Source organism: Carcharodon carcharias, chromosome 14, assembly GCF_017639515.1.
Source record: "Carcharodon carcharias isolate sCarCar2 chromosome 14, sCarCar2.pri, whole genome shotgun sequence".
In the NCBI taxonomy this organism is placed as follows: domain Eukaryota; kingdom Metazoa; phylum Chordata; class Chondrichthyes; order Lamniformes; family Lamnidae; genus Carcharodon; species Carcharodon carcharias.
Window position 1 is genome coordinate 73,924,994 of NC_054480.1, and position 26,061 is coordinate 73,951,054.

General features: G+C 42.0%; 1 protein-coding gene across 2 annotated transcripts in view; it reads left to right on the forward strand.

Annotated features, from left to right (window-relative positions):
* vapb (VAMP (vesicle-associated membrane protein)-associated protein B and C) overlaps positions 1-26,061 on the forward strand; it is an 86,551-nt gene that overhangs the window by 55,952 nt on the left and 4,538 nt on the right. For both annotated transcript variants that reach the window (XM_041203668.1, XM_041203669.1), the window contains exons 3-4: positions 16,835-16,938; positions 19,687-19,767. In XM_041203668.1, the coding sequence (XP_041059602.1) occupies positions 16,835-16,938; positions 19,687-19,767 (185 nt within the window). The remainder of the gene's footprint in view (positions 1-16,834; positions 16,939-19,686; positions 19,768-26,061) is intronic.

Consider the following 26,061-nt stretch of genomic DNA (forward strand, 5'->3'; position numbering starts at 1 on the left):
GTGGCATTCCAACCAGTGTATTCATTTTCTTAGTAATTGCACTGGCTCATTTAACAAAATTACAATTGGGATTCCTTAACTGGAGCCTACCCTTTGCAGATGAAAGTTGATGTCACTCCCATTTGATGGTGGATGAAAAATTTGGAACAGATGATGGAACAGATCTGGAAAAGCTGGGAAAGATGCAAAGAAAATGTTTGGGGGTGAATGAACTGCATGAATCAGTCAAAACAATCCATTTTATCTTGAACATACAGGTAATCCCAAAGTTCAACACCATTCAAACCAAAACAGCCCACATAATCAGCACCCCATTCACCACCTTAAGATTAACTCTCTTCACCTCTGGCCCACAGTGACAGCAATGTACAATCTACAATATACATCAATAAGATGCACAGTAGTAACTCCCCAAGGCTCCTTTGACAGCACTTTTCAAACCCACGACTGCTATCACCTAGAAGGACAAGGGCAGCTGATGCATGGAAACACCACCACCTGCAAGTTCCAGTCCAACCCACATGCTATCCTGACTTGGAACTATATCGCAGTTACTTCACTGTTGCTGAGTCAAAAATCTGAAACTCCCTAAGCGCACTGGGTATACCTACACCACATGGACTGCAGCGGTTCAAGAAGATGACTCATCATTATTTTTTCAAGGGCAATTGGGGATGGGTAATAAATGCTGGTCTAGCCAGTGATGCTCACATCCTAAGGAGGAATTTTTAAAAAAGGCCAAAATTGGTTAAGATTGCTGAAAAGTCAGTTACAGGGTGAATCAGGTTATGCTATAATGAGCCAGTATCCTCACAACTCTGAAGCTAGTAATAGCACAAAACGTATTCTCCAAGAAGATCATTTGGATTGATAATGAGAACTGAATGGGTGGTTAAACAGCCTTTTGTTTGTGAAATGTGTAAATAGGCTCTCCGTGAGAGTCCTCCCTTTTTCCATTGGGAATTTGGCATGGGGCGTGTTGCACATAGCAGTTTCATGCAACAAAAGATAAAGTTGGTTCAGAGACTCCCATGCTGTTTGTATTTTTTTGCAGCCTTGAGGAGTCAGTATTTCACAATTATGTGGAGGTTGCAGCCCTTTGTTTTTTGAGGGGGCTGCTTCACAATTTTTGGTTGCACTTCAGCCCCACACTCCAGATCTTTGGCCATCCCGTACAGAGTGGAGGACTTCCTCATTAGCCTGCTCCTAGGCCTGGCCAAGGTGACCATAAACATGTCCAGGCCGTGGGCAGCTTCGGCGGTTGTTTGACCCGACTGCCTATCTCTCTTCCGTAGCTACGTTTGCATCCAAGTGTCAGGTGAGGGAGCACACGGTGTCCACCTGTGCGTTTGAGGTCTTCTGCGACAGGTGAGTGCCACAGGGGCTGGAGTGCATTATCACCATGACACTTTAATTTAATTTTAAGTTTCCTCTGTAGCTTTGTTTCAGTGACAGTGCCCCTTTAAGGGGTGTTACTTAGTTAATTTGTTCATTTGTTTCTCATTTCCTCAAAAGAGTATAATTCAGAAGCTACTACAAGGATTTAATAGGATATGTAGTGCTGCATGTTTTTTGCTGGAAGTGTATGTTCTGGGGGAGTTTTGTTTAAATTTATTTCTTAAATTGTTGATCCTGATCTGTCGTGCAAAACTGGGAAATTGGGCCACATGTTAGACAACTAGAAGGGTTTTATCAGCCTGCACTTTTCATTGTTCGACCATGGGGTGAATATTGGGCATGTCCCAAAATGCAGCTGACAACTCTACACCAGATAGCTCATTAAAGGGAAGAAAGCACAGCTAGCAAGATACTGTGAGGCTGTCCTGTGTATCTTGCTAGGATGTATCTGGGTTAGCAGAAACAGAAAGCTGCCTGTTTGTTTTGATTAAAGTTTGCATTAATAGATAACCAAATCAGAATTGGAGATGACAGTCCCGATCTTGTAGCCCTAATGGTGACAGAAGCTGAGACAGTCCCGCACTCCCGCCCCAACATACCTGACTCGGCCTCCCCAGCTCTGCGCATTCATGGCTCTTTAGTCCTGCCATGTCATTTGATGGGAGCAGTGCCGAGATGGGGAAGCTAGAATTAAAAGGAGATTAAAGAAAACATTTAAAATCACTAAAAACACTTAACCTGTTATTAAGCTGAAGGCAGACTTGAAGGGATGTGTCTTCAGCTTGTGACATCAAAGGAGAATGGCTTTGCTGGAATTGCACCTCGCCAATAAACCTCCCCAGTCTTGTCAGTGGATCCATGCTGCAGCTGGGAGAGCATGTTCCCGTTGCAGCCTATGAAATGGGTAGGAATGTAGTTTTAAACGCAGTCACAGAGGCACACCTCCACTTGGACGCTGACCACAAGATCCGAGCCTGTGTGTTCTAGTTTTGCTACCAGTGAAACCCCCCAATTAATTAAATCATCTGTTCCCAACCCAGCTGTAACACTGAGTCCAGACACTTTCCATTATACAGAATACTGGTCATCAAACGTCTTGCCATTTTCTGCCATGGCATCTGGGTACTCCATGCAGTCAGTGTGCTGTCATGGTTTGCAAATTATCTGCACCAGTTGCTTTTAACCTTTTTTTTCTTGGGCTTTCCTCCCGCATTATAAAAAATACATGGACCCCCTGTAAAACAAGACTTTTCTTTGTATAGATAGATCAGTTATGCAATTAAACATGTATATTGTTTTACTTATTTTATATGAAATTAATGACACCACTTTGTGTTTGAAAATACAGCACCACCGTTCACACCCAACCCGATACTTGCTGGGTCAGAGTGTGCACTGGAAAATGGAACCCCTCACATGCACGTCTGAATGCAGAGCACCTATTTTTCTACCAATGGTTATCTCCAGAGGCATTGCTGCCTGGCTCTTGTGACAAAAATGGCGGGTTCTTGGGAGTTTGAATGTGGCCATTGTTTAACACAACCTCAACATCTGCATGTTATCACCTGCCAGATGCTCAAATACCTGGCACACCTCCCTGTCAAGTCACAAAACAATGCACATTTAGAATGGACAATGTTACTGTCTATCAGAGGCTAGACTTGACCTTTCAGTCCCCCATCTCTTCTATTTGGGCTCAGGAGTTTTTTTTCCCACACTAGCCCTTTTTGTATTTAGAACCATTTTGTCATTTTGATTTCAAAGTAAGTTTAACTTCACTTGAAGCTGATTCTCAGTGTATTTTTGTGAATGGCTGCCTCCTGTCCTGTAACCATTCAGCCTGCCGTGTTCATGCTGGCCCTCTGGAAGAGAATTAGTCCCATTTGCCCCCCTTTTCCCTTTAGTCCTGCAATTCTTTTCTCTTTGCCTCTGGCCGTAGAAGGAGGGACGCTTTTGGTGGCAGTTGGTCGTGTCCCAATGGCATTGCTTTCACTTCTAGCAGCTGACAAAACAGCTGGGAAAGATGTGACTGGCCAGCATTGAAGAACGGAGGCCGAGGGATGCAGAGCAGGCCCCCACCCCCAACTCTGTGCCTCAGCTTCAACAGAGCATTGTGGCTAGGAGCCCAGGCTAATGTGACGCTGCCTTTACTGGGGAGGAGGCAGGCTGACCCAGCGAGTGGCGTCTTTGCAAATGGTATAGGGGTAGTCACTGATGGTTCCTACTCTCCCTTCTCCACCCAACCCTATTCAGGATCCTTTGAAACCTTCTCAAGACCTCCTAATCTCCAGGTCCAGTGTGTTGATGATCACACATTACAGGTGCAGTCTTTTTTTTTTAAAAATTGAAGAAGCCAGTCATTCCATGATGCAATCTTTCGACTTGGAGGCAGAAATTTACAAGTCCCATGATTAACTCCGGAATTTAGGAACAACCATAATTTCCTGGGTTTGCCTTTGGTACCATTTCCATAGAAGTAGTACCTGACCAGTGACTAGCTTACAGCTCAGCAGACTATCTGAGAGTAACATGATGGAAGATTTAATGGTAATAGTAGATCAAACTCTGCTTAACATCAGCTTATTCTCTTACAAGCGAATAAATAGAGCTTTTGAAACTTTATGGGGTAAGTCTTGCCATCAGGATCCAGTTTAAAAACCAAAATGTTGAAAACAATTGATCAAATTTGATGTACTCTTTTTTAATTGTTTTCTCTTCTGCCATTTGCATTGGACTTTATAAAAATAGTGTTTGTGTTCCCCTCAGAACGCTGGTTGTTTCAAGTAGTAATATTAGGGAACTGAGTTAACATATATAGTTTGAAGTAGTCTGCATAGTGGACAATATCAATTGATATTCAACATGTTTGGAAATTAGTTGTAACAGACTTATAGTGACTTATACACATTGTAGTAAGCACTGTACTTAGTTTCAGCAAGTGTATCTATCTCGTAAAATTAGGGCGTCTAACGTGTACTGTTTGTCACCAATGCTGAACAACCTTAAAATACTGAACTTATGTCCAAAGCTGATCAAACTCCACCCTGCAGAGTTCCCTCATCAATGGTTATAACACTGACTGACTGCAGGCTGAATCTACATAGAACAATTAGACTTTAAGTAGAAAAGGACAGATCAAGATAAACATCTCCACCAGGGAAGCAAAAATATGCCGTAACACTCTTGTCATCATAAAACAGTGCACCATCTGAACAACACAGCGTTAACCGTATAAGATTAAATAAATGTGTCTGTTTTGAGCATTGACAACTAATGATCGTGAACATTTCCAATTACTGCTTTGTAAGGATCTGATTGGCCAATATTGATTATGCAACCGTTCAAATATTACTTTTAAGCAAACCCATTGGCCAGTAGGAACCATGTGAGTTCTATATATGCCACTTTCTGTAATTTCTTTGCCACTTCTAAACTTTGACTGACCAGATTGTTCATGCATTTGTGAGCTGTTACCTCTGATGCCCCCCAAGAATCTATCCCTGACCGCCTCCTATTTCTTATCTACATTTTGCATCTAAGTGACATCATCTGAAAACACATCAGTTTCCACATATACACTGATCAGCTTTACCTCACCACTACCTCTCTCAAGTCCTCTGCTGTCTGTAAATTGTCAAATAGCTGGTCTGATATTCAGTACTGGATAAGCAGAAATTTCCTCCGATTAAATATCAGGAAAAGCAAAATCCCCACCAGAAACTCTGCTCCAAAGCCACAGACTCCATTCCTCTCAGTGGCAACTGCCAGTTTGCAACCTTGGTGTCATATTTGACCTGAGATGAGCTTCCAATCACATCTGTGCTAAGATCACCTATTTCTACATCTGTAACATCACCTGAATCTGCCCCTGCCTCAGTTCATCTGCTGAAACCATCATCCATGTCTTTGTTACTTCTAGACTTGCCCTTTCCAATGCACTCCTGACCAGTCTGCCACGTTTTCCTCGTCCTTCAGGTACTATGTCCTAAGAGGGTGTTGGCAACCATGGACTTCCATTGGATTGATCCATGATTATGTTTGGCAAAGTACTGCCATGGTTTGTCATTGCTTTCTGCAGTATGGCTGACCAGGAAACACTCTTTCTTACTGCCTGCCATCAGACGTATTGGAGGGATTTACAGGCTAATACTCAATCTGTTTGGCTATGTTATGAATGCACCTTCCATGACCATCAAGCTCTGGAGTGGGACTTGAACCCAGAGATTCTGGCCCAGAAGCAGGGACAATACCCACTGTGCCACAAGACCCCTTTCCACATTTTACCCTCTGGAAATGTCATCCAAAATTCTGCTGTTGATTTAATTCACACCAAGTCCTGTTCACCCATCACCCCAGTGCTCACTAACTGATTTGACTCCCAGTTAAACAATGCCTTGGTTATTAAAATTCTCATCCTTTCAAACCCCTCTGTGGCTTTGCCCTTCCTATCTCTAATCTACTCCAGCACCACGACCCTCGAGATGTTTGTGCTCTAATTCTGGACTTTAGAGCAGCACAGATTTTAATCGCTGCTCCTTTAAGATGCTCCTTAACACCTACCTCCGTTGCCCAAATTGTCGGTCAGCTAACCTAGCGTCTCCTTATATGGCCAGGTGCCATATTTTGTTTTGAGATGCTCCTGTGAAATGCCTTGAAACATTTTATTAAGCTAGAGGCAGTATATAAATACAGATTGTTGTTGTTTGATGGGAGTCCAGACTACTTACTGGTAAAGACAGGCGATGTAGGTATACGTGCTGCTACCATCTTTTAGCTTCTTCCATTTTATTTGGGGTCGCCACAATGCTAGTTGATCATCCTTCTCCATCTCCTGTCAGTCACCCATTCCCCTTTCAGTCCTGCTACGTTTAACATTCTTGCCTCAGCATCTTTCCATTTGGTCTTCCTCTTTTTCCTTCCTGTCAGTCCCATCTCCATCACTCGCCTCACCACGCTTGCTCTCTCCACAAAAGATGACCATACCATTTCAGTCTCTTCTCGGCTACTTTCTTCAATGCTCCCACAATCTTCACTGACCCCGTGATGTGCTGGTTCCTGATTTTGTCCGTTCTTGTCCACAAACCCATCTCGGCATCTGTGTCTCTATGACCCAGTCATTGTTCCTCTCTTCTTGACGTTGCCCAAGTTTCTGCGCTATATAACAAGCCCGGCCTCTCAGCTGTCTTGTAAATTCTTCCTTTCAATTTCAGCAGTACTTTTATGTGCCTTCATCCTGTTCCACTGTTGTTCCTGCCACTCATTACTGCTCCTTTCTACACTCGGAGCCTGTCCTGCTGCTCAGCTCTCGCACTGCTCCTGAATCTTTGCCCCTTCCATGCTCCTGTTCTTCCTCCCTCAGTTACTGTTTTATTGTAAGAATTATGGGTAGCTTTGAACAATGCTAAACCACAACCCAGGCACCACAAAGAAAAAATGAGAAAGCAGAGCACAATATATTGAAATATAGAAAAAAAAGAAGCATTCAAAAAAGGTTGAATAAAATCAAAGAAGAATGAAACATTGAGAACAAAACCTCAGCCAGAGCCTGGAAGCAATGGTCTGAAGAGACAATGAAAACAGTGAAAGAGTTTTCACAATAGAATCAATTTTAATAATGTCCTAATTTTGTCTTAACATTTTTCACTGGAGGAAACAAAAGGAAGTGCAGCAGTTAATACTGGATAACGGTTACTGTGTGAGCAATAACAAGGCTTTAATTCAGTTATGAATGATGGAGTACAGCAGAACCTTGATTGAATTCTCTCTACACATTCGCACTCTAAACACACTGGTAAGGAGACTGCAGATGCAAATGGTATTTGGGAGCATGTACTGCATTGAGGTTCATCAAAGAACATCAGACTATGACATTGAAATGACAGAATAATGGGACACAATTCACACAAGATTATAACTGAGAGCTTTTTCTTTGAATTTAATTTGGAACATTTGACTGTCTTGTTTGCACACACTGCAACTAGCTGGGAGGGCATTCCTGGCTGATGATTCCTTCTTCCTAACTATCCCCACCCTGCAGTACCACCTAATGCTCTAATTTTTCTCCTATAGCTGTCATCGCTTAGAGTTCTTACTGAGCAGCAAAGTGACTCTTGGCTCATGGGTAACTTAGTTTTGCTCTTGTCTGGCCACAGTCTTAAATTCATGGTTGCAGCTGTACATTTGGTAATGCTGCCTGTGTGTTGGGTAAAATAGAATTACCCCTATGATTTCACCACTTCTTTCCCCCCCAACCCCTAGGAATAAGGGCCCAGGCTTTAGAGGCAACGCAGATTAACGAGTCATTTGCATTCTGCGGGATCTTCCTGCGTGCCAGTTGGCTGCTGCATCTGTCTACATGACAGCAGTGAGTACTTGAGGGCACCCTGAAAATGTGAAAGTCACTAAATAAGTGGCAGGTTGAATAAAATATGTGATCTGGAATGCTGTTGAATCTGCAATCCTGGCAGTCTAGGTTGCTATATAGAAGCAATTCTATAATACACAAGGAGTATGTGTATATGAGGTGTTGGCTAGAGTGGATGAGGAGAAACTGTTTTCACTGGTCCATATTAAGAGGGCTAGGATTTAAGATGATTGGCAAAAGAACAAAGAAATGGCGGAGGAACTGAATAGGTACTTTGCGTCAGTCTTCACGGTGGAAGACACGAGTAACATCCCCAAAGTTCAAGAGAGTTGGGGGGCAGAGGTAAGTATGGTAGCCATTATCAAGGAGGAGGTGCTAGGAAAACTGAAAGGTCTGAAGGTAGATAAATCACCTGGACCAGATGGATTACACCCCTGAGTTCTGAAGGAGATAGCTGAAGAGATGGTGGGTGCTTTGGTGGTGATCTTTCCAGAATCACTGGAGTCAGGGAGAGTCCCAGAGGCCTGGAAAATCGCTAATGTGACCCCCCCGTTTAAGAAGGGAGTGAGGCAAAAGACGGGAAATTATAGGCTGATTAGCCTGACCTCAGTCGTTGGTAAGATTTTAGAGTCCATTATTAAGGATGAGATTTCAGGATACTTGGAAGTGCATGGTAAAATAGGGCAAAGTCAGCATAGTTTCATCAAGGGGAGGTCATTCCTGATGAATCTGTTAGAATTCTTTGAGGAGGTAACGAGTAGGTTAGACAAAGGAGAGCCAATGGATGTTATCTACTTGGACTTCCAGAAGGCCTTTGATAAAGTGCCGCACAGGAAGCTGCTCAGTAAGATAAGAGCCCATGGTGTTAGAGGCAAGATACTAGCATGGATAGAAGATTGGCTGTCTGGCAGGAGGCAGAGAGTGGGGATAAGGGGTCCTTCTCAGGATGGCGGCCAGTGACTAATGGAGTTCCGCAGGGGTCAGTGTTGGGACCACAACTTTTCACTTTATATATTAATGATCTAGATTAAGGAACTGAGGACATTTTGGCTAAGTTTGCAGATGATACAAAGATAGGTGGAGGGACAGGTAGTATTGAGGGGGCGGGGAGGATGCAGAAGGATTTAGACAGGTTAGGAGAATGGGCAAAGAAGTGGCAGGTGGAATACAACATGGGGAAGTGTGAGGTCATGCACTTTGGTAGGAAGAATAGAGGCATAGACTATTTTCTAAATGGGGAGAGAATTCAGAAATCTGGAGTGCAAAGGGACTTGGGAGTCCTAATCCAGGATTCTCTTCAGGTTAACTTGCAGGTTGAGTCGGTGGTTAGGAAGGCAAATGCAATGTTGGCATTTATTTCAAGAGGACTAGAATATAAAAGCTGGGATGTGCTGCTGAGGTTTTATAAGGCTCTGGTCAGACCATGTTTAGAATATTGTGAGCAAATTTGGGCCCCGTATCTCAGGAAGGATGTTCTGGCCCTGGAGAGGGTCCAGAGGAGGTTCACAAGAATGATCCCAGGAATAAAAGGCTTAACATATGAGGAACGTTTGAGGACTCTGGGTCTATACTCGAAGGAGTTTAGAAAGATGAGGGGGATCTGATTGAAGCTTACAGAATACTGAAAGGCTTGGATAGAGTGGACGTGGGGAAGATGTTTCCATTAGTAGGAGAGACTAGGACCCGAGGGCATAGCCTCAGAGTGAAGGGAAGACCTTTTAGAACAAATGAGGAGAAACTTCTTTAGCCAGAGTGGTGAATCTATGGAATTCATTGCCACAGAAGGCTGTGGAGGCCAGGTCATTGAGTGTATTTAAGACCAAGATAGGTTCTTGATTGGGGGAGAATGGGGTTGAGAAACTTATCAGCCATGATTGAATGGCGGAGCAGACTCGATGGGCTGAATGGCCTAATTTCTGCTTCTATGTCATATGGTCTAACCAGAAGGAACAGCAAAGTAATTTTACTCAATGAGTTACAATCAGGAAGGCACAGCCTGAAAAGGCATTGGAAGGAAATTCAGTAACGATTTTCAAAATGGAATTGGATGAATATTTGAAAAGAATAAATTGCAAGGCTGTAGTGAAAGAATGGGGCTGTGGGACTAATTAGATAGCTTTTCCAAAGAAGCATGATGGGCCCAATAGACTCCTGTACTGTACCATTCTGAGAGCTACAAGGCATGCGCTATTGTCCTTGTCCTTTAAGACTTCATTTCCAGAGCTCTCAGCTCTTTTTAGATGGTCATTATTCTGTTCCCAATTTGGATCTGGACATCTGTGCTGGTCATGTGGATCAAGCCAGGCAGTATGAAGAGGGATTTCTGCTCTACCTGTCTGAAGATTTTGTCTTACACCAAACAACAGCTCAGTTTTATATTCTGGAATGTTTGTTTACAAAAATAACGACTTGAATTTATGTCAAACCTTTTACATAGTAAAACGTCCCAAAGTGCTCGAGCCTCTTAATTCTACCATTGCCCAGGATCTGTTACTTATGGGAATGGTAGTGGCCCAAGAAATCTAAAGAAGTTCTTCAAGTAGGAAAAGTTTTAAATAACTGCCCGGTTCCGGTTATGCTCCTTCCTCTGAGCCAGTGGGAAAGCCACAGGATGCCACTCCAGTTCCGAGTGATAGGGTGGTTTGTTTTTTTAAGTAAACTTTAGCTTCTTTGAACAATTACAAAACAGATAAGAAATACAACTGTGCATACAGTCTTATACAGTCTTGAAACTCTCAGTGGTGTATTTTAAGCTTGACACCATTAAGTTTTGTATGACTCTTCAAATCATGATGCTGCACTTAGAACACTGGCTTTCTGAACCTTATCATGCAAGGAGGGCCGTGACCCTTGTGTGGGAGCAGGACTGATGGACGCAATAAGAACATGCAACTGTTCAGCCTTGTGGACAGGGAACCCAATGGAGTTAGCGAGGAAGGTTCCCCACCTTCCCCAATGCTGCTTTGCTTTGCTATGCCTCATACCCCATTTATATTATTAAACCTCTTCTCTCACCACTGATTTGAACCCCTAGGCCTAACCACTGTGCTTCAGACTGAATCAAATGCTCTGCAAATGTCCAACAATTGTACCAATGTACGCATACATTGCAGTAAAAGGAAGCTGAAGATACTTAATTAATATCTCCACCATAGTTTCATCTCTATAATTCTTGCTTCTCCTCTTTCCCCATTTCATTCTTACATAGTCATACCCTCTTCATGTTCATGCGTTTTTAAGTGTCAGCCTTAGCTTAACGGTCGCACTATTACGTCTGAGTCAGAGGATTGTGGTTAGAAATCCCACTCGAGACATGAACATGTAATCAAGACTGAAACTCCAGTGCTGTGCTCTGGAGTAATGTGCTATCAGAGGATGAGATGTTAAATAGTGTCTGACTGACATCTCAGTTGGACATAAAAAAAGTCATATGACACTATTTGAAGAACAGGGCAGTTCTCCCCAGTGACCTGGTCAATATTTATCCCTCAATTCACAACATTAAATAGATTTTTTGGTCATTGATCACTTTGGGGTTTGTGGATCTTGCTGTGCTCAAATTGATTGCCGTATTTCCCCTACATTGCAACAGCACTACACTTCAAAGGTGCTTAATTGGCCACTTTGAGACACCTCAATGGGTACTAAATAAATGCAAGTTATTTTCTTCATAGAACCCTTTGCTATCCCTTCTAAACATAAACCTTTCTTAATCTTCATTTTTAGCCTTTCAGCCTCCCTGTTTACGTCCCAACTATGTTGTCTATATTCCTCAGGATTATCTTTGGTAATGTTAACTCTAATTTTATTAAGTATCCACCCATTTAAGTTTAATGTTAATATATCCATTCACAGGACTTTACTTAGACCTTCTAGACTACGTTTATTTCGTATTGTATGCATCCCATGTTTGAGAATTTCCTATTGCTGATCTATCAACCTGCCTGCCCAGTTGTTTTAGTCCAGATCCCTTCTTATCCCCACTGAACTTGTCTTTTTCCAGCATGTTTATCTTGGACTCTTCATTATCTTTTTCTGTTCTGACATTAAACTTAAATATTTATTATTTAATTAGTTTTAGTGAAACAGTGCCACATGGGATCTTGTACATCCACTGGAGCAGGCAGAGTTTAACCTCTCATCCGAAAGACACCACCTCCATTCATGAAGCAGTCCCTCAGTACTGCACTGGAGTGTCAGCCTTCATTTATAGGCTCAAGTGTCTCAAACAAGCCAGAAGGAAAATGAAAGGGCCTGTTAAAAGCAAACATTTTCTTTTGACACTTAGGTTTATTACTGACCAAATTATTGGAGTTGGGAACGGAAAGGATATTTGACTGACGGTCAAAGATCGTCCAATCAGATAATTAGTCTATTCACTTTTCAGTTGGCGTTGGAAATGATTGTGCCTTGAGAATGAACATGTTGGAAGACCAGTGGCTGTGGGGGGGCATTTGGAGGATGGAGGTCATGATGAACCTTCCAAGAATACATCCAGCCATAGCAACCAGACATACATGAGGTGCACTGCACAGCAGAAGTTGTCTTGCACAGACCAAGTTTACACCTGGCTCCTTGGCATGAATTGGCTTGGCAGGTAAGTTGGTTGTAGGTCAAAGCAGTGGTTTTAAACAGTGTATCTCCAGTGCAGAAAAAAAGTATTTTAAATTATAAATTTTAATAGCAGAATCTTCAAACCATGACGTTTGAAACGAGCTCCCCCGCCCCCCGCAGTAAATGTCAGGTCCAGATTTTTAATACAATATACATTGCATTTTTTTTTTAAATCTGAAAGAAACAAGGGAAAAAAGGGTAATTGAAGTCAAATTCGATATGAGCAAAGTAATAAAGGAAGATAGAATTGGGAGAGCTGAGGAAAATGAAGATCAGAAATGGAAAAAAAAATTGAAAAGCCTCTAACCTCTCACCTCCATAGTTTCAATTGTACCCTGTCTGGACTGGCGAGGTGGAGTGGTATTGCAGAAACATAATTCACAGCTTTAAAAGGGTCCATAAGTCATTAAGTAGCAGCTCTAATGTTCTATGGCAAGTTTAATTGGCAATGCACAAAGGTAGCAGCCACAATTACTTATAGTCTATATTGATGGCTTGGATAAGGTAGGTGAATGTACTATCGCCAAGTTTGTGTGACACAGAAATAGGTGGGAAGGCAAGTGGTGAAGATGACAGAGTCCCACAGAGGGATATACACAGATTAAGTGAGTGGGCAAAAACTTGGCGGATAGAATATAATGTGGGAAAATGTGAGGTTATGCACTTTGGCAGGAAGAATAGGGGAACTGAATATTATTTAAATGGAGAGAGACTGCAGAAAGCTGCAGCACAAAAGGATTTGGGTGTCTTCTTGCATGGATCCCAAAAAGCTAACATACAAGTTCAGGTAATAAGAAAAGCAAATGGAATGTTGGCCTTTATTTCAAAGGGAATGGAGTATAAAAATAGAGAAATCTTGCTAAAACAGTACACGGTACTAGTTAGACCACACTAGAATACTGTGAACAGTTTTGGTTCCCTTATCTGTGGAAAGATATACTGGCATTGGAGACAGTCCAGCGAAGGTTCACTAGTTTGATCCTGAGTATGGAGGGATTTCTTTATGAGGAGTGGTTGAGTAGGTTGGGCCTGTACTCATTGGGGTTTAGAGAATGAAAGGTGACCTTATTGAAACATAGGAGGCTTGACAGGGTAGATGCTGAGAGGTTCTTTCCCCTTGTGGGAAAGCCTAGGACCAGAGGGCATAATCTCAGGGTAAGGGGTCACCCATTTAAGACAGAGATGAGGAATTTCTTCTCTTAGAGGTTAGCGAATCTGTAGAATTCTTTACCACAGAGAGCTGTTAGAGGCTGGATCGCTAAGTATATTCGAGGCTGAGACAGATTTTTAATCATTAAGAGGAAAAGGCAGGAAAGTGGAGTTGAAGATTATCAGATCAGCCATGATCTCATTGAATGGTGGAGCAGACTCGAAAGGCCGAATGGCCTACTTCTGCTCCTACTTCTTATGGTCTAACCTCATGGGGAGGTTTATGGTGAGCTCCGTTTCTGTGAGGCTAACAGTAGAACAACACATTGTCCAGCAACTTATGGTGGTCTGCAACTCGCAGGGTTTCTCTTCCATGCTACAAGATGCTGTGTTATTCACACGCTAATAAATGGTGGGTGCCATTAAACTGGCTGTTATTTTCCCAGCAAATATGGGGCCACTTATTCCTGTTGAATATTATTTTGCACCAGTATCCAGATCTCTTCCCTCTCCCACCCCTACCACCTCCACCCCCTGGCCCCCCAACGCCAGCCCATGTCTCATCCTCACTGTTTGGTGGACCATTTTCCTGGTAACTTACTCATTTACCACAACTGGTCCCAATGTCCCAAGAATCTAAACCCATCCCTCCTATTCTTTAATGAATCAGTTGTGTTTTTATTAGAGTTGATGGTATTTATAAACTACAGTGTTTCACAAATGGCCATAATGAGACTTGAACTCCCAGCCTCTACATTGCTAATTGACAACCATGATCTGAGGCTGTCAGACCCAATGTTTCTATCCTGCTCTTTAATTTATCACCTAATTGTTGAAACTATCTTTAGTCGTTTGGTAGCACAGAGCTTGAGTATTGCTGAAAAAAAAGGTACATTTTTGTCGAAGCTTTTTGTTTTGCAGTCATCAGGACAATTTGCAAGAAAATACCAATGTCAGGGAAAACAGCAAATTATACTGTATGAGAAGAGAGTGCTGATTGGTTGGCAAGTGGACTCTGGTAGCGTTGCCATGGCGCATGCACTAGTTGACGGTGACTGACAGTTAAATGCAAAGCATTGTTTTAAATTTAAACCAGGTAGCTTGACTCTGGTCAAGACCTTGCCCTGGGAAATGAGCCAGTGAATGGACTTCACTTATTTTGTTTAGCTAAACAAAATAAGTGATGCCCAGAAAGGGAAGTCTGTTCACTAGTTCATACCCCAGGGCAAGGTCTTGACCAATCAGAGTCAAGCTGCCTGGTTTAAGTTTAAAACTATGCTTGGCAGTTAACTGACAGTCACCATCAACTGCTGCATTCTCCAAGGCAACATCTCTTCCAATCAGAGCCCACTTGCCAACTGACCAGCATTCTATTCTCATACAAATATGTTGTTTTCACTGACCTTGGTATTTTCTTGAGTTGTGCTGATGAGTTCAAGATGTAAAGCTTCAACAAAAAGTCTCTCTTTTTCAGCAATAGGAAACTATCTCGACAGGATTCTAGTGTTTTTGTCTTTCCTGTGTCATTGGTTTCAATCAGAACCATAAACTTTCAGCTGTTTCCCTTGCCTCTAGCATCCGGACCATGCAATCCCATACCTTGACACCAGGGAGGCGGTGCACAATTGGAACCATCTTGGTACAACTGCAAGAGCACTTAGCAGTCGCCAGTTGTGAAATCCCCATCTGCACATTTGCACTTAAGTTCCCATTTTTGTTGCATAGCACCATGGGTTTTTGCCTGAGGTTGTCATCATTGTCAAAGGTCTTCAGTGCTCAATGCCTGTTGGTGAATTTGAGATCCATACACCTGTCTATACTTTTTGCTCACCCACTTTCCTTCATTACTAACTCGCTTTGCTGCTTCTGACAGTGTCACCTACTGCACCTTCAGATTCTGAAACCCTAACCTGAAATGCAAGCTTTCTGCATGTGTGGCCATCTGAGACATTTGAAGCCTCCAGTCACCAGGTACCATACATTTTGGGCTTCAGGCACCCTGCCCAATATTATATTAAGCTGCGTTCTCTTAAATATTTAATAAATAGAACACAAGAACTTGGGATAACCCAGTAAGTAGTTCCAAGCCAACAGCACCTCCCACTGAGTTGAAACTCCACATTGTCCTGATGTTCCACATTCCACTGGCCTCTCTCGGTTTGCTGTTTCATCATGGAATTGATTAAACATTTTTTTTCAACTCGTTTGTGTTTTGTGTTCCTGGCTGTTATAACGTTAAACCTACACATTGGAGATATTCCTGGAAAGACAAGGCCTGGTAAGAAACATGCCAGCAGGTTGTTTGTTCTTGGAGCAGTTAGCATTATTTGTCATAAATGTCAAGTTCAAACCAGTGCTTGACAGTTCCTTCCCCTGAACAGCCTACAGAATGTTTTTGTTGAAAAGCTCATGGCGACATCATCTTTGAAATGCCATTCATATTTTGGACTGAATGGCAAACATTGTGATTGCACCATGTGCTTCCCTCCAGGTGTAAATTGGGGATTGTGCCTGAAAAAGCAACAAGCTAATGGAAAATAAATCATTTCCACTCAGCCAAATATTGGGCTGTAGGGGAAAAAAAAGGTAATGTGTGGGGCTACTAATTGATAAATAAATCACTTGTATTAATGACATAACTTGCATCTGTGGGCAGTGATTTATCTCGTGTGAACCAACAGTCACTGCCCTGGAGCCTCCATATCATACTGGGGAAGGATTTGAATATAAACTCCTCCTCTACCCCCACCCCACCCCCCAACCACTCCAAACAGATACTGGGGCTTACAAAGTCTTAAGTAACTTGCTTGTATGTGTCTAGACTTGTGTCTGTGAAGGGGCCCTAACAGGAGGCTACAGTGAAGTTGGCATAGATTTTGTTTGTGTACAGAACCCAGATTACTAACTACATCCTGACATGTCTGGCTTTTGGTTTGTCTCTCCCTAGCCGTTCTCTTGAAAAAAAAGTTATATTTGAATTGAATATCTTGGAATTGATGCACCAATCACTTTGCTGCCATGTTGCTATAAACTGGTGTTTGATATAGATGTTCAGCCAGCCTAAGCATTGCACTTGAAGGTTAGATTTATCTTTGAGGATATTCTAACTTGACCCCTAATGGGAATCTCATTCCCACATCATAGAAAAACAAAGAGGCCAGAATGTGGGTCATATTTGCGTGTGAAATAAACTTGCTGCTAACCGGGTAGCTGTTGTGGAGTAGCCAGTGCTCAGTAGGGAGGGTAAGAAAATATTCGGAGCACTGCACTCCTTTCTTCTAATCGATGATGTTCGTTTTCTTTTCACAGTGATGCTACAGCCATTTGACTATGACCCCAATGAGAAAAGCAAGCACAAATTTATGGTACAGTCCATGTTTGCTCCAGCGGACTGCCAGGATATGGAAGCAGTAGTACGTACACCACTTTTCATACTACACTATGTCTTTAGATTTAATTTCAGGGGCTGTATGGCCACTTCTGTCTTGAAAATTTCAGCTACCCCATCATCCGGAGCCTTTTTGAGAGAGAATTCCATTTTCCACTACCCGTCGAAGGAAAAATGTTTCCTGATTTCACTCCTGAATTTCCTTTCTCTAATGTTAAGACTATACTTTCTTATTCCGGAATAGAACCAATGTCCCCAGAGCATTAGCCTGGGCCTCTGGATTACGGATCCAGTGATATCACCACATGGCACCGACCCCCACCATGATTCTTTAAATTATTTTGAATGCTTCAGTTAGATCACTCCTCAGTCTCCAAAACTCAAGAAATTATGAGCCAATTTAACCATTTTATTCCTGGTATATGGCTGTGCTTCACACTGTCCAAAGCCAATATATCTCCTCTAAGATATGCTGGTAGAACTGAACACAGTACTCCAGTTGGCCTGACCAAGCCTTTCTACAACTTATTCCAGTTCCCTTGAGATAAAGGTCAACAGACATTAACCGTTTTGCTTACTTTTTTTATCTGCACTAGTCTTCAATGATTGTGTACACAAACACATGCATCCGTTTCCTCCTCCACAGTTCCTAGACTCTCATCATTGAGAAAATATTCTGATTTGTCTTTCTTTGGATTTAAATTGGATGGCCTCTCACTTCCCAACATTGAACTCAATCTGCCACAGGTTTGTCCACTCGCTTAGTCTGTCTGTGTCCCTTTGTAACTTCCTGCTCCCATCTGCAGAACAATATGTGCCTCCTAAATTAATATCATCTGCAAGACTAGAACAATCTCACTTATCGCATCTGCAGGCATGGTTGAAATGCCACATTTATGTATATTTTGCTGAGCTTATGAGGCAAAGTTCCTTCACTGTTACTGGGTTAAAATTCTGGAGCTCCCTCCCTAACAGCACTGTGGGTGTACCTACACCACTTGGACTGCAGTTGTTCAAAAAGGCAGCTCACCACCACCACCTGAAGGACAATTAGCAATGGGCAATAAATGCTGGTCTAACCAGCGACACCTGCACCCCATGAACCATTTTTTTTAAAAATGTAGTAAGAGCATTACTTCTCATTTAGTCTGCAATGCACTTGACTTAGGAGTGTTTGATGCAGACACTGAATGGTAATATTAAGAAGTGCTTAATTACCCAGCATTGCCATCCCTCCCTTTATCTCTGTTTTATCAAGTGTATTTTATATAATTTATTGTTGGAGGTGACTGCGTTAAGAATTGGCGGCAACATAAGTAAATGAGAGTTATAGAACTGGCCTCTATTGCTTTGAACGTACAAGCCCAAAACTTTGAATCCACTGATAACTTAAATATAAGTTAATGATTTTAGATTCTTTCAGGTTTAAGGCTGATGTTGCTTCATGCCAACTGTATTGGAAGGGAAAGATATGCCAAGTATTAAATTTGCATCTAATAAGGTTTAATTATTCCCCAAAGTTCAAAATATTTGGGTGCTATCTTGTATATACTGACAAGGTCCTTACTTAAGGACAGAAGTGAGAGATGAAGGAATCCAAAATGCATTATTATTTCTACTAAGGTAGAGGAGCTATGTCCCTTTAAGATCAGAATGATGAGTTTCATCATTTAGTGAGGAAATGGTACAGAGTGGAAAAATTGTTAATGTCAAGCATGAGGGCAAGAATCTAGCGTTAAGTAACTGCCTTTTAAAATGATTTTTTCATCCATAATGAAGTGTGACAGATGAACACTGGATGCAAGGTCACATTTGGGTATCCAATAACAGCGAGAGTGTGTTCCAAGGCAGCTACTAATGTTCAGGGGATGATTTGGTGAATCTCAAATGAAGCATGTTGGACAGGAAATGGCCACTTAAGTGAACCTTTCTGCCTCTGATAGTAGGAGCGACTGACAACAGCATGCTGCAGAGTCAGTGAACTGAGAATGGGTATTAAATCATATCTGTATTCACAACACCGACACCATTTGTTCCTCAAAAGTGCAGAGCTAAAATGAGTGACCTCCAAAGCTGCCTTTTGCCACCTTCTCCATTCTTTTCACACACTCTTTTAGTCCCTCTGCATTCCCCACCCCCATCTCTGTGTCTCAAACTCCCTCTTTTTCACTTCCCGGTCTCCTTCCCTCTTACCCACCATGGTTCTCGCTCGCCCAAAGCCCATTGTTCTCGCGCCAGTCACTTGCACTCTATCCCCACACTGTCATCACTGTCCCGCTCACCTATCCCTCTTCTCATAACCCCCAGTGCTGTATGTACAGCTTATCACTGACTGTAAATGCTGTTAAAAATTAGCTTTCTCAATGTTACTGTGTTTCTCAAGAGTTTGAGTGTATTGGCATTTTTCCTGAATTTCTACCTGTATGATTTGTGCAAAATGCCCATATTCAACCTTCTCAATTCGCTGCCGTTGAGCTCTCAGCCTTTTCAATTTGAGAATTCCCAGCTTCAAAGTTGGGAATCCTGGGCAGCCGCGTCTAAGTGAAAATGGATTCTGGCTGGTGCACAACATTGCCATCTGTCAGAATGTCAGGCTGGGCTCTCACTGAACACCACATTGAACTATGTGAAATCCTCCAGACTTCTCATTTCCTATTACGACAGACCTCCTTCATGTGAAATGGATTAGCAGTAGCTACTCTCCTCAATATGCCAGTCTACATGGGATTGATGATGATTAAATGCTTAACCTGTTTACTCTGCTTCTTTACAGTGGAAAGAGGCAAAGCCAGATGATTTAATGGACTCCAAGCTGCGGTGTGTCTTTGAACTGCCCTCTGAGAATGAGAAAACAGTAAGTTTAAAAGGGTCTTGATGGAAGTGAGGGAGGGGTCTCAGCCTCGATGATTTTCCTATTGAGAGGAATGGGGAAGTTCAGCACCTGCTGATTACATGTTGCTGATTGACGGTAGCATCTTTGTTACAGCAATGGGCATCTGAAGAAGGTAGGAAGTAGTGAGTGGACATTTTATGTTCTGAGCAATTAACTAAGACATACCTCAGTCTAATTTAAACCATGGTTACTTTGAAGGTTGCAGTTTTATGGAAACGGCAGAAACGACAGTGTCAAGTGAATGTGCAAACTTTCATAGCTTCATACTGCTAGCCTTTGTACCAGTTAAATTATTGAATTTGAGCATTGTCAAGATCACATTTTGCTTTTGTACATTATCATTGTTTCTTGCTGGCCTTGGTGTTACTCCTCTTGCCCATTCACCCACCTTTGATCACCTGTGGAGTGCAAGCACTCACTGTACACCATTGACACTTGATTCAGGTGGATTTTTATTACAAATGTCTTAACTGGAGGCTCCTGTATATTCACTGTAATTTCACATCCTGCCATTGTCTGCACAGAAACCTGATACTTCATGTATTTATGTTCTGGTATAAATTTGAATGACTTTCCCAAATGTGCATCTGGCACTCAAGTATTTGTAATGCATTATTTCATTTTGAAAAAGAGTGCCATTAAAGTATTGCAATTGAACATAAGAATTAAGAAATAGGAGCAGGAGTAGGCCTTATGGCTCCTTAAGCTTGCTCTGCTATTCAATAAGAAAATGCCTGATGTGAATTTTGCCTCAACTGCACTCTTTGCTGCCTGTCCCCTATTATCCTTCCCTCCCCTATAGATCAAGAATCTTTCTCAGCCTTGACTATATTTAATGACCCAGTTTCCGCTACTCTCTGGGGTAGAGAGTTCCAAAGATTTACAAATCTGATAGAAGAAATTCCTCCTTATCTCCAACTTAAATAGCTGACTCTTTATTATCCCACAAGGGGATACATTCTCTCAATGTCTATCCTTTCATGCCCTACCCCCCCTCCCCGGAATCTTTTATGTTTCAATAAGATCACCCCTCATTCTTCTGAGCTCCGAAAAGCTTGGGAGCAGGTCCAAACTGCTCAACCTTTCTTCATAAGACAACCTCTTCGTCCCAGGAATCAACCCTGTGAATTTTCTCTGAACTGCTTCCAGTGCAAGTATATCCTTAAATTAGGAGACCAAAACTTTATGCAGTACTCTAGGTGTGGTCTCACTAATGCCCTATACAGTTGTAGCAATACTTTTCTGCTCTTATACCTCATCCCCCTTACAATAAAGGCCAACATTCTATTTGCCTTTCCAATTTCTTGCTATACCTGCATGCCAACTTTTCATGATTCATTTACAAGACAATCCACTTCCCTCTGAATGGAGCATTCTATAGTGCCTCTCTAAATGATATATTGTTTTCTATTCTTCCTACCAAAGTGGACAGCCTCTCATTTTCCTATATTATACACCCTTTCCCAAATTTTTGCCCACTTACCTAACCTATCCATATCCCTTTGCAAACTCTATTTGGTAGGCTTTTCTACTTATCTTTGTATCAGCAAATTTGACTGCAATACACTCGGCCCCTTCATCCAAGTTATTGATTTAGATTGTAAATATTTAAGGCACAAACACTGATTCCTGTGGCACTCAGTCAGTTACTGTTTGCTAACCTGAAAATGACCTATTTATCCTGACTAGTTAGCTAATTCTCTATAAATATATTATCCCCAATACTGTGAGCTCTTATCTTGAGCAATAACCTTTCTTTTATGTGGCTCCTTATCAAATCCGTTTTGGAAATGCAAAGATTTTGAAAATGGGGAATAAGCCTTTTTTCTTTGTTCAGGCTCTCATTCTGGTTTCCACATGAAGGGCTTTGGAGAAAGACCAGAGGAGTGGGACTAGTTACATTAGCTCTACCAAAGAACCAGCAAATGCATGAAGGACTGAATGGCCTTCTGTGCTGCAAGATTCTATGAAAATGGATCAAAAATGCCTACAATTCAGCCAAAATGTGAAAGGAGGTCTCTTGTCTGGGACTGGCCCTGTAAATTGCTTCTCTTCCACACACTCATGACTTAAAAAGCATTTTATTCGCACAGTATCTGTGGTGGGGATGGAGACAGCCATGCATGATATTTGTCTCAGAATTTTAAAGACCAGAGATGTTGCACTATTGAATATTTAACTCTGCACCATTTTCTCTTAATATTCCAGTGGCGTCCAGTACATAAAAAGAGAAATGTAAGGGTACTGATGTAAACTTTCACGGTTATGAGATTAATGTTGTCTTGGACTGATCACTTTGTCCTAACCACTTCTCAGGTGTAGTGATGTCATGATACATAATGTAACACATACTGTGATATTCCTCTGCAAACACGCTCTGACTTCAGTCCATTAATAACAACTCTTCACGTCGCATGCCCAGTGCCACTGTTGTTCAAATGGTGAGTCCACTGGAAAAGCCACCCATAATATTCTGTTTCTCCCGGACCTATACCTCTAGCCTAGCTTAAAGAATGGAATAATATAAACCCATCGTGATATTAGTATATGTTCGTGGGATTCCCAATGCAGTCCAGGAGGTGGCAATTCCCTTCACCTGGGATCCCTGTCGGACTTTGCCATTTTGAGTGTCGCTGAGTCTCCATTCACTTTCTATGGTATATTGATCAAACTGGGAGATCCTTTTTCTTTCATTGTCCTCTAGGAACAGGTTTAAGAGAGGTTATCTCAGCTTCCGCTCCGTAAATTCAATTACCCCTCCTGCCAAGCTCTTTTCTCTGCTCACATAAAAGATTCCTAGCCTCCAGTGTGGAAATCAGGAGATCAGTTTAGGAGTGTTGCAGGCATGACCACAACTTTTGCCGTTGTGTGTTGCAACATTTCTGAAAGTGGGTCCTCTCTGCTCAGGGTTGATGTAGAATATACTCTGCAAGAGGAATTCCTTCACGCCATGTTGATGATGTGCAGTACACTCTGCAAGCTGAGGCATCATATTACTCCATGATACATCACCCCTTCTGAATCACCCATCCCCATCAAGAGTTGGTGATCTGCAATGTGTTACAAAAAGAGACGCAAGAGCTACCATGACAGGGCAGCTCTGGCAATTTAAACTACCCCCATTACACTTTATATGACAATGTATTAGAGCGCACATGATCAGGGGAAGTACAAGATTTTAAATATTGTCATTCTTGACACGTTAGGTTTGTTCTTGCAGCATTTAACTGCAATGTTCAAACGTTATCATGGCATCCCTACCCTTGACATAATGTATTTGTGCATGTGAACAAGTACTATCTGTTCAAGGCCCATGCCAGATACCTTGTGTACTAAACAAGTGCTTGTGCGCACTTTTGTGTGTGTGTGTGAAGACTCATTAAAATGAGATTTAATTGATTGTTGTAATATCCAAAGGCATGTTACCTACTTGTAAACTAAACTGTGCACCCATTCCAAACTAAAAGCTGTGATTGCCTTTAGCCAAGAAAACACAAAAAATAATTCAGTCTAGTGTTCACCACCTCTACTTTCCAGTTTTCTTCCTGCACATCTATACAAAACCATGATTATTTTAAAAATAAAAGCTGCAAATTCTGGCAAAACACGACAGGTCAGCAAATGCCTGTTAGCCTGATGAGAGGTCCAATACTTTAGCCTGTCTTTTCCCTTTCAAACCTTGACTGTCCTTGCTCTCCATAACCCTTATTGATGTTCTAACATTCATATTTCTTTATATGATTTATTGAGAAAGCATGGGGTACATCCAATAGGACATAAGAACTAGGAGCAGGAGTAGACAATTCAGCCCCTTGAGCCTGCCCCGCCATTCATTACGATTGTGGCTGATCTCATTTTGGCCTCAACTTCAATTTCCTGCCCTCTCCCCATAACCTTTCAATCCATTACTAATTAAAAATCTGTCTATCTCCCCCCTAAATTTATTCAGCGTCCCAACATCCACTGCACTCTGAGATAGTGAATTCCACTGGCTCACGACCCTTTGAGAAAAGTAATTCCTCCTCATCTCTGATTTAAACCTACCACTCCTTAGCCTAAAACTATGGCGTCTCATTCTAGAATGCCCCACAAGGGGAAACATCCGCTCCATTGTACTCCGTGTACTTTGTCTATCCCCTTTAACATCTTATGTACTTCACTTAGATCTCCCCTCATCCTTCTAAACTCTAGCGAGTATAGGCCTAAACTGCTTAATATCTCCTTCTAAGACAAGCCCCGCATCTCTGGAATCAATCTAGTGAACCTCCTCTGAACCGCCTCCAGTGCAACTACATCCTTCCTCAAGTAAGGGGACCAAAACTGTGCACAATACTGCAGATGCAGTCTCACCAATGCCTTATACAGTTGCAAAAACACTTCCCTATTTTATACTCTATTCCTTTAGCAATTAATGCCAAAATTCCATTTGCCTTTCTTATTACCTGTTGTACCTGCATACTAGCTTTGTGATTCACGCACAAGGACACCCAGATCCCTCTGCACTGAAGCATTCTGAAGGTTTCTCTCCATTTAAATAATAAGCCACCTTTTTATTCTTCCGACCAAAATGAATAACCTCACACTTATCCATGTTAAACTCCATCTGCCATATTTTGGCCCTCACTTATCCTGTCCATATCCATTTGTAAATTTCTTATTTCTTCATTGCAACTTACTTTCCCACCTATTTTGGTGTCATCTGCAAATTTAGCTATAGTACCTTCTATCCCTGAAGCCAAGTCATTAATATAGATTGTAAATAGTTGGGGCCCAAGGACCGAACCCCGTGGCACTCCACTAGTTACAGCTTGCCATCCAGAAAAAGACCCATTTATCCCGACTCTCTGCTTTCTGTTGGTTAGCCAATCCTCTATCCAAGCTAATATATTACCCCTAACTCCATGTGACCTTAAAGAAATTAATCTTTTGTGCGGTACCTTATCAAAGGCCTTCTGGAAGTCCAGATATACTACATCCACAGGATCCCCATTATCCACTTTGCTTGTCACATCTTCAAAGAACTCTAGCAAATTAGTCAAACACGATTTATTCTTCGTAAAACCATGCTATTTCTGATGGATTGCATTTTTGACTTTCCAAGTGCCCCATTACTTCTTTAATAATGGATTCCAACAATTTCCCAACGACAAGATGTTAAACTAACTGGTCTGTAGTTTCCTACCTTCTGCCGCCTCCTCCTCCTCCTCCCCCCCCCCCCCCCCCCCCCCCCATTTTTGAATAAGAGCGTTATATTAGCATTTTTTCAATCCACTGGAACCTTGCCAGAATCCAGGGAATTTTGGAATATTATAGCCAATGCATCCACTATCTCCGCTGCCACTTCCTTTAAGACCCTGGGATGTAGGCCATCAGGTCCTGGGGACTTGTCACCCTTTAATCCCCAATAGTTTGCTCAGTACTTTTTCTCTAGTGATGGCGATTGTAGACTCATCCTTCAAAGAAACTTGCTCCAGTTGTTGATGATTTTTCAGTGGCATCAGTCACTGATTGCATCATTTATATTGCAATGTTACACCAGTCACCATACCCTGAAATCCCTATGAAATCTCAAAGTAATGTATTATGATTCTTGGCCAGACCCCAGGTTTTGGGGTGAGATCTGATTAGGGACCAATAAGATTTTATTTAAAGTCGATGAAGGTTGAGATTCAAGACACCTGCTTTTGGAATAAAGCCACAAGATTCCACGGGTTTTGAACAAACAAAGACAAACTTTATTATACAAGTTCAGAAAGATAAAGCAGTTTATAATATGTACCTTATACTCTAGCATTTAGGGCAAATATGAGGTATATGTGGTCGAACACACCACAGAGTAAATGGCAGATGCAGCGAAGACAGCGTCCATGGATTTTTCAAGAACCCACCCAGACATCAGTAAACACCAAGTCAGACAATCTCGTTGAAACTTTATCTCATGAGGGATTCCCAGCTTCACCTTCGAAGATCTTTCCTTGGAATTCTCTCCAAAAGTCAATCTCACTCGGAAGGCTTTAACAGTGGCCCATCTCGCAGAGTTTCAATTTCGCCTTCCGAGATTCCTTCTCTCTGGATTCCGAAGTACTCTTAAAAAAAAAATTAGCTTACAAGCACACTTTCAGATCCACAGCCATGCCAAGCAGAACACCACTGCTGCAAAAGGGATACCTTCGCCCCAGTGACTCTCTTTACTTAGTCTGTTCCCCACATCTCTTTCTTTAACTGAACTGGAACCTGTTTCTGTCCCTTTCTTTG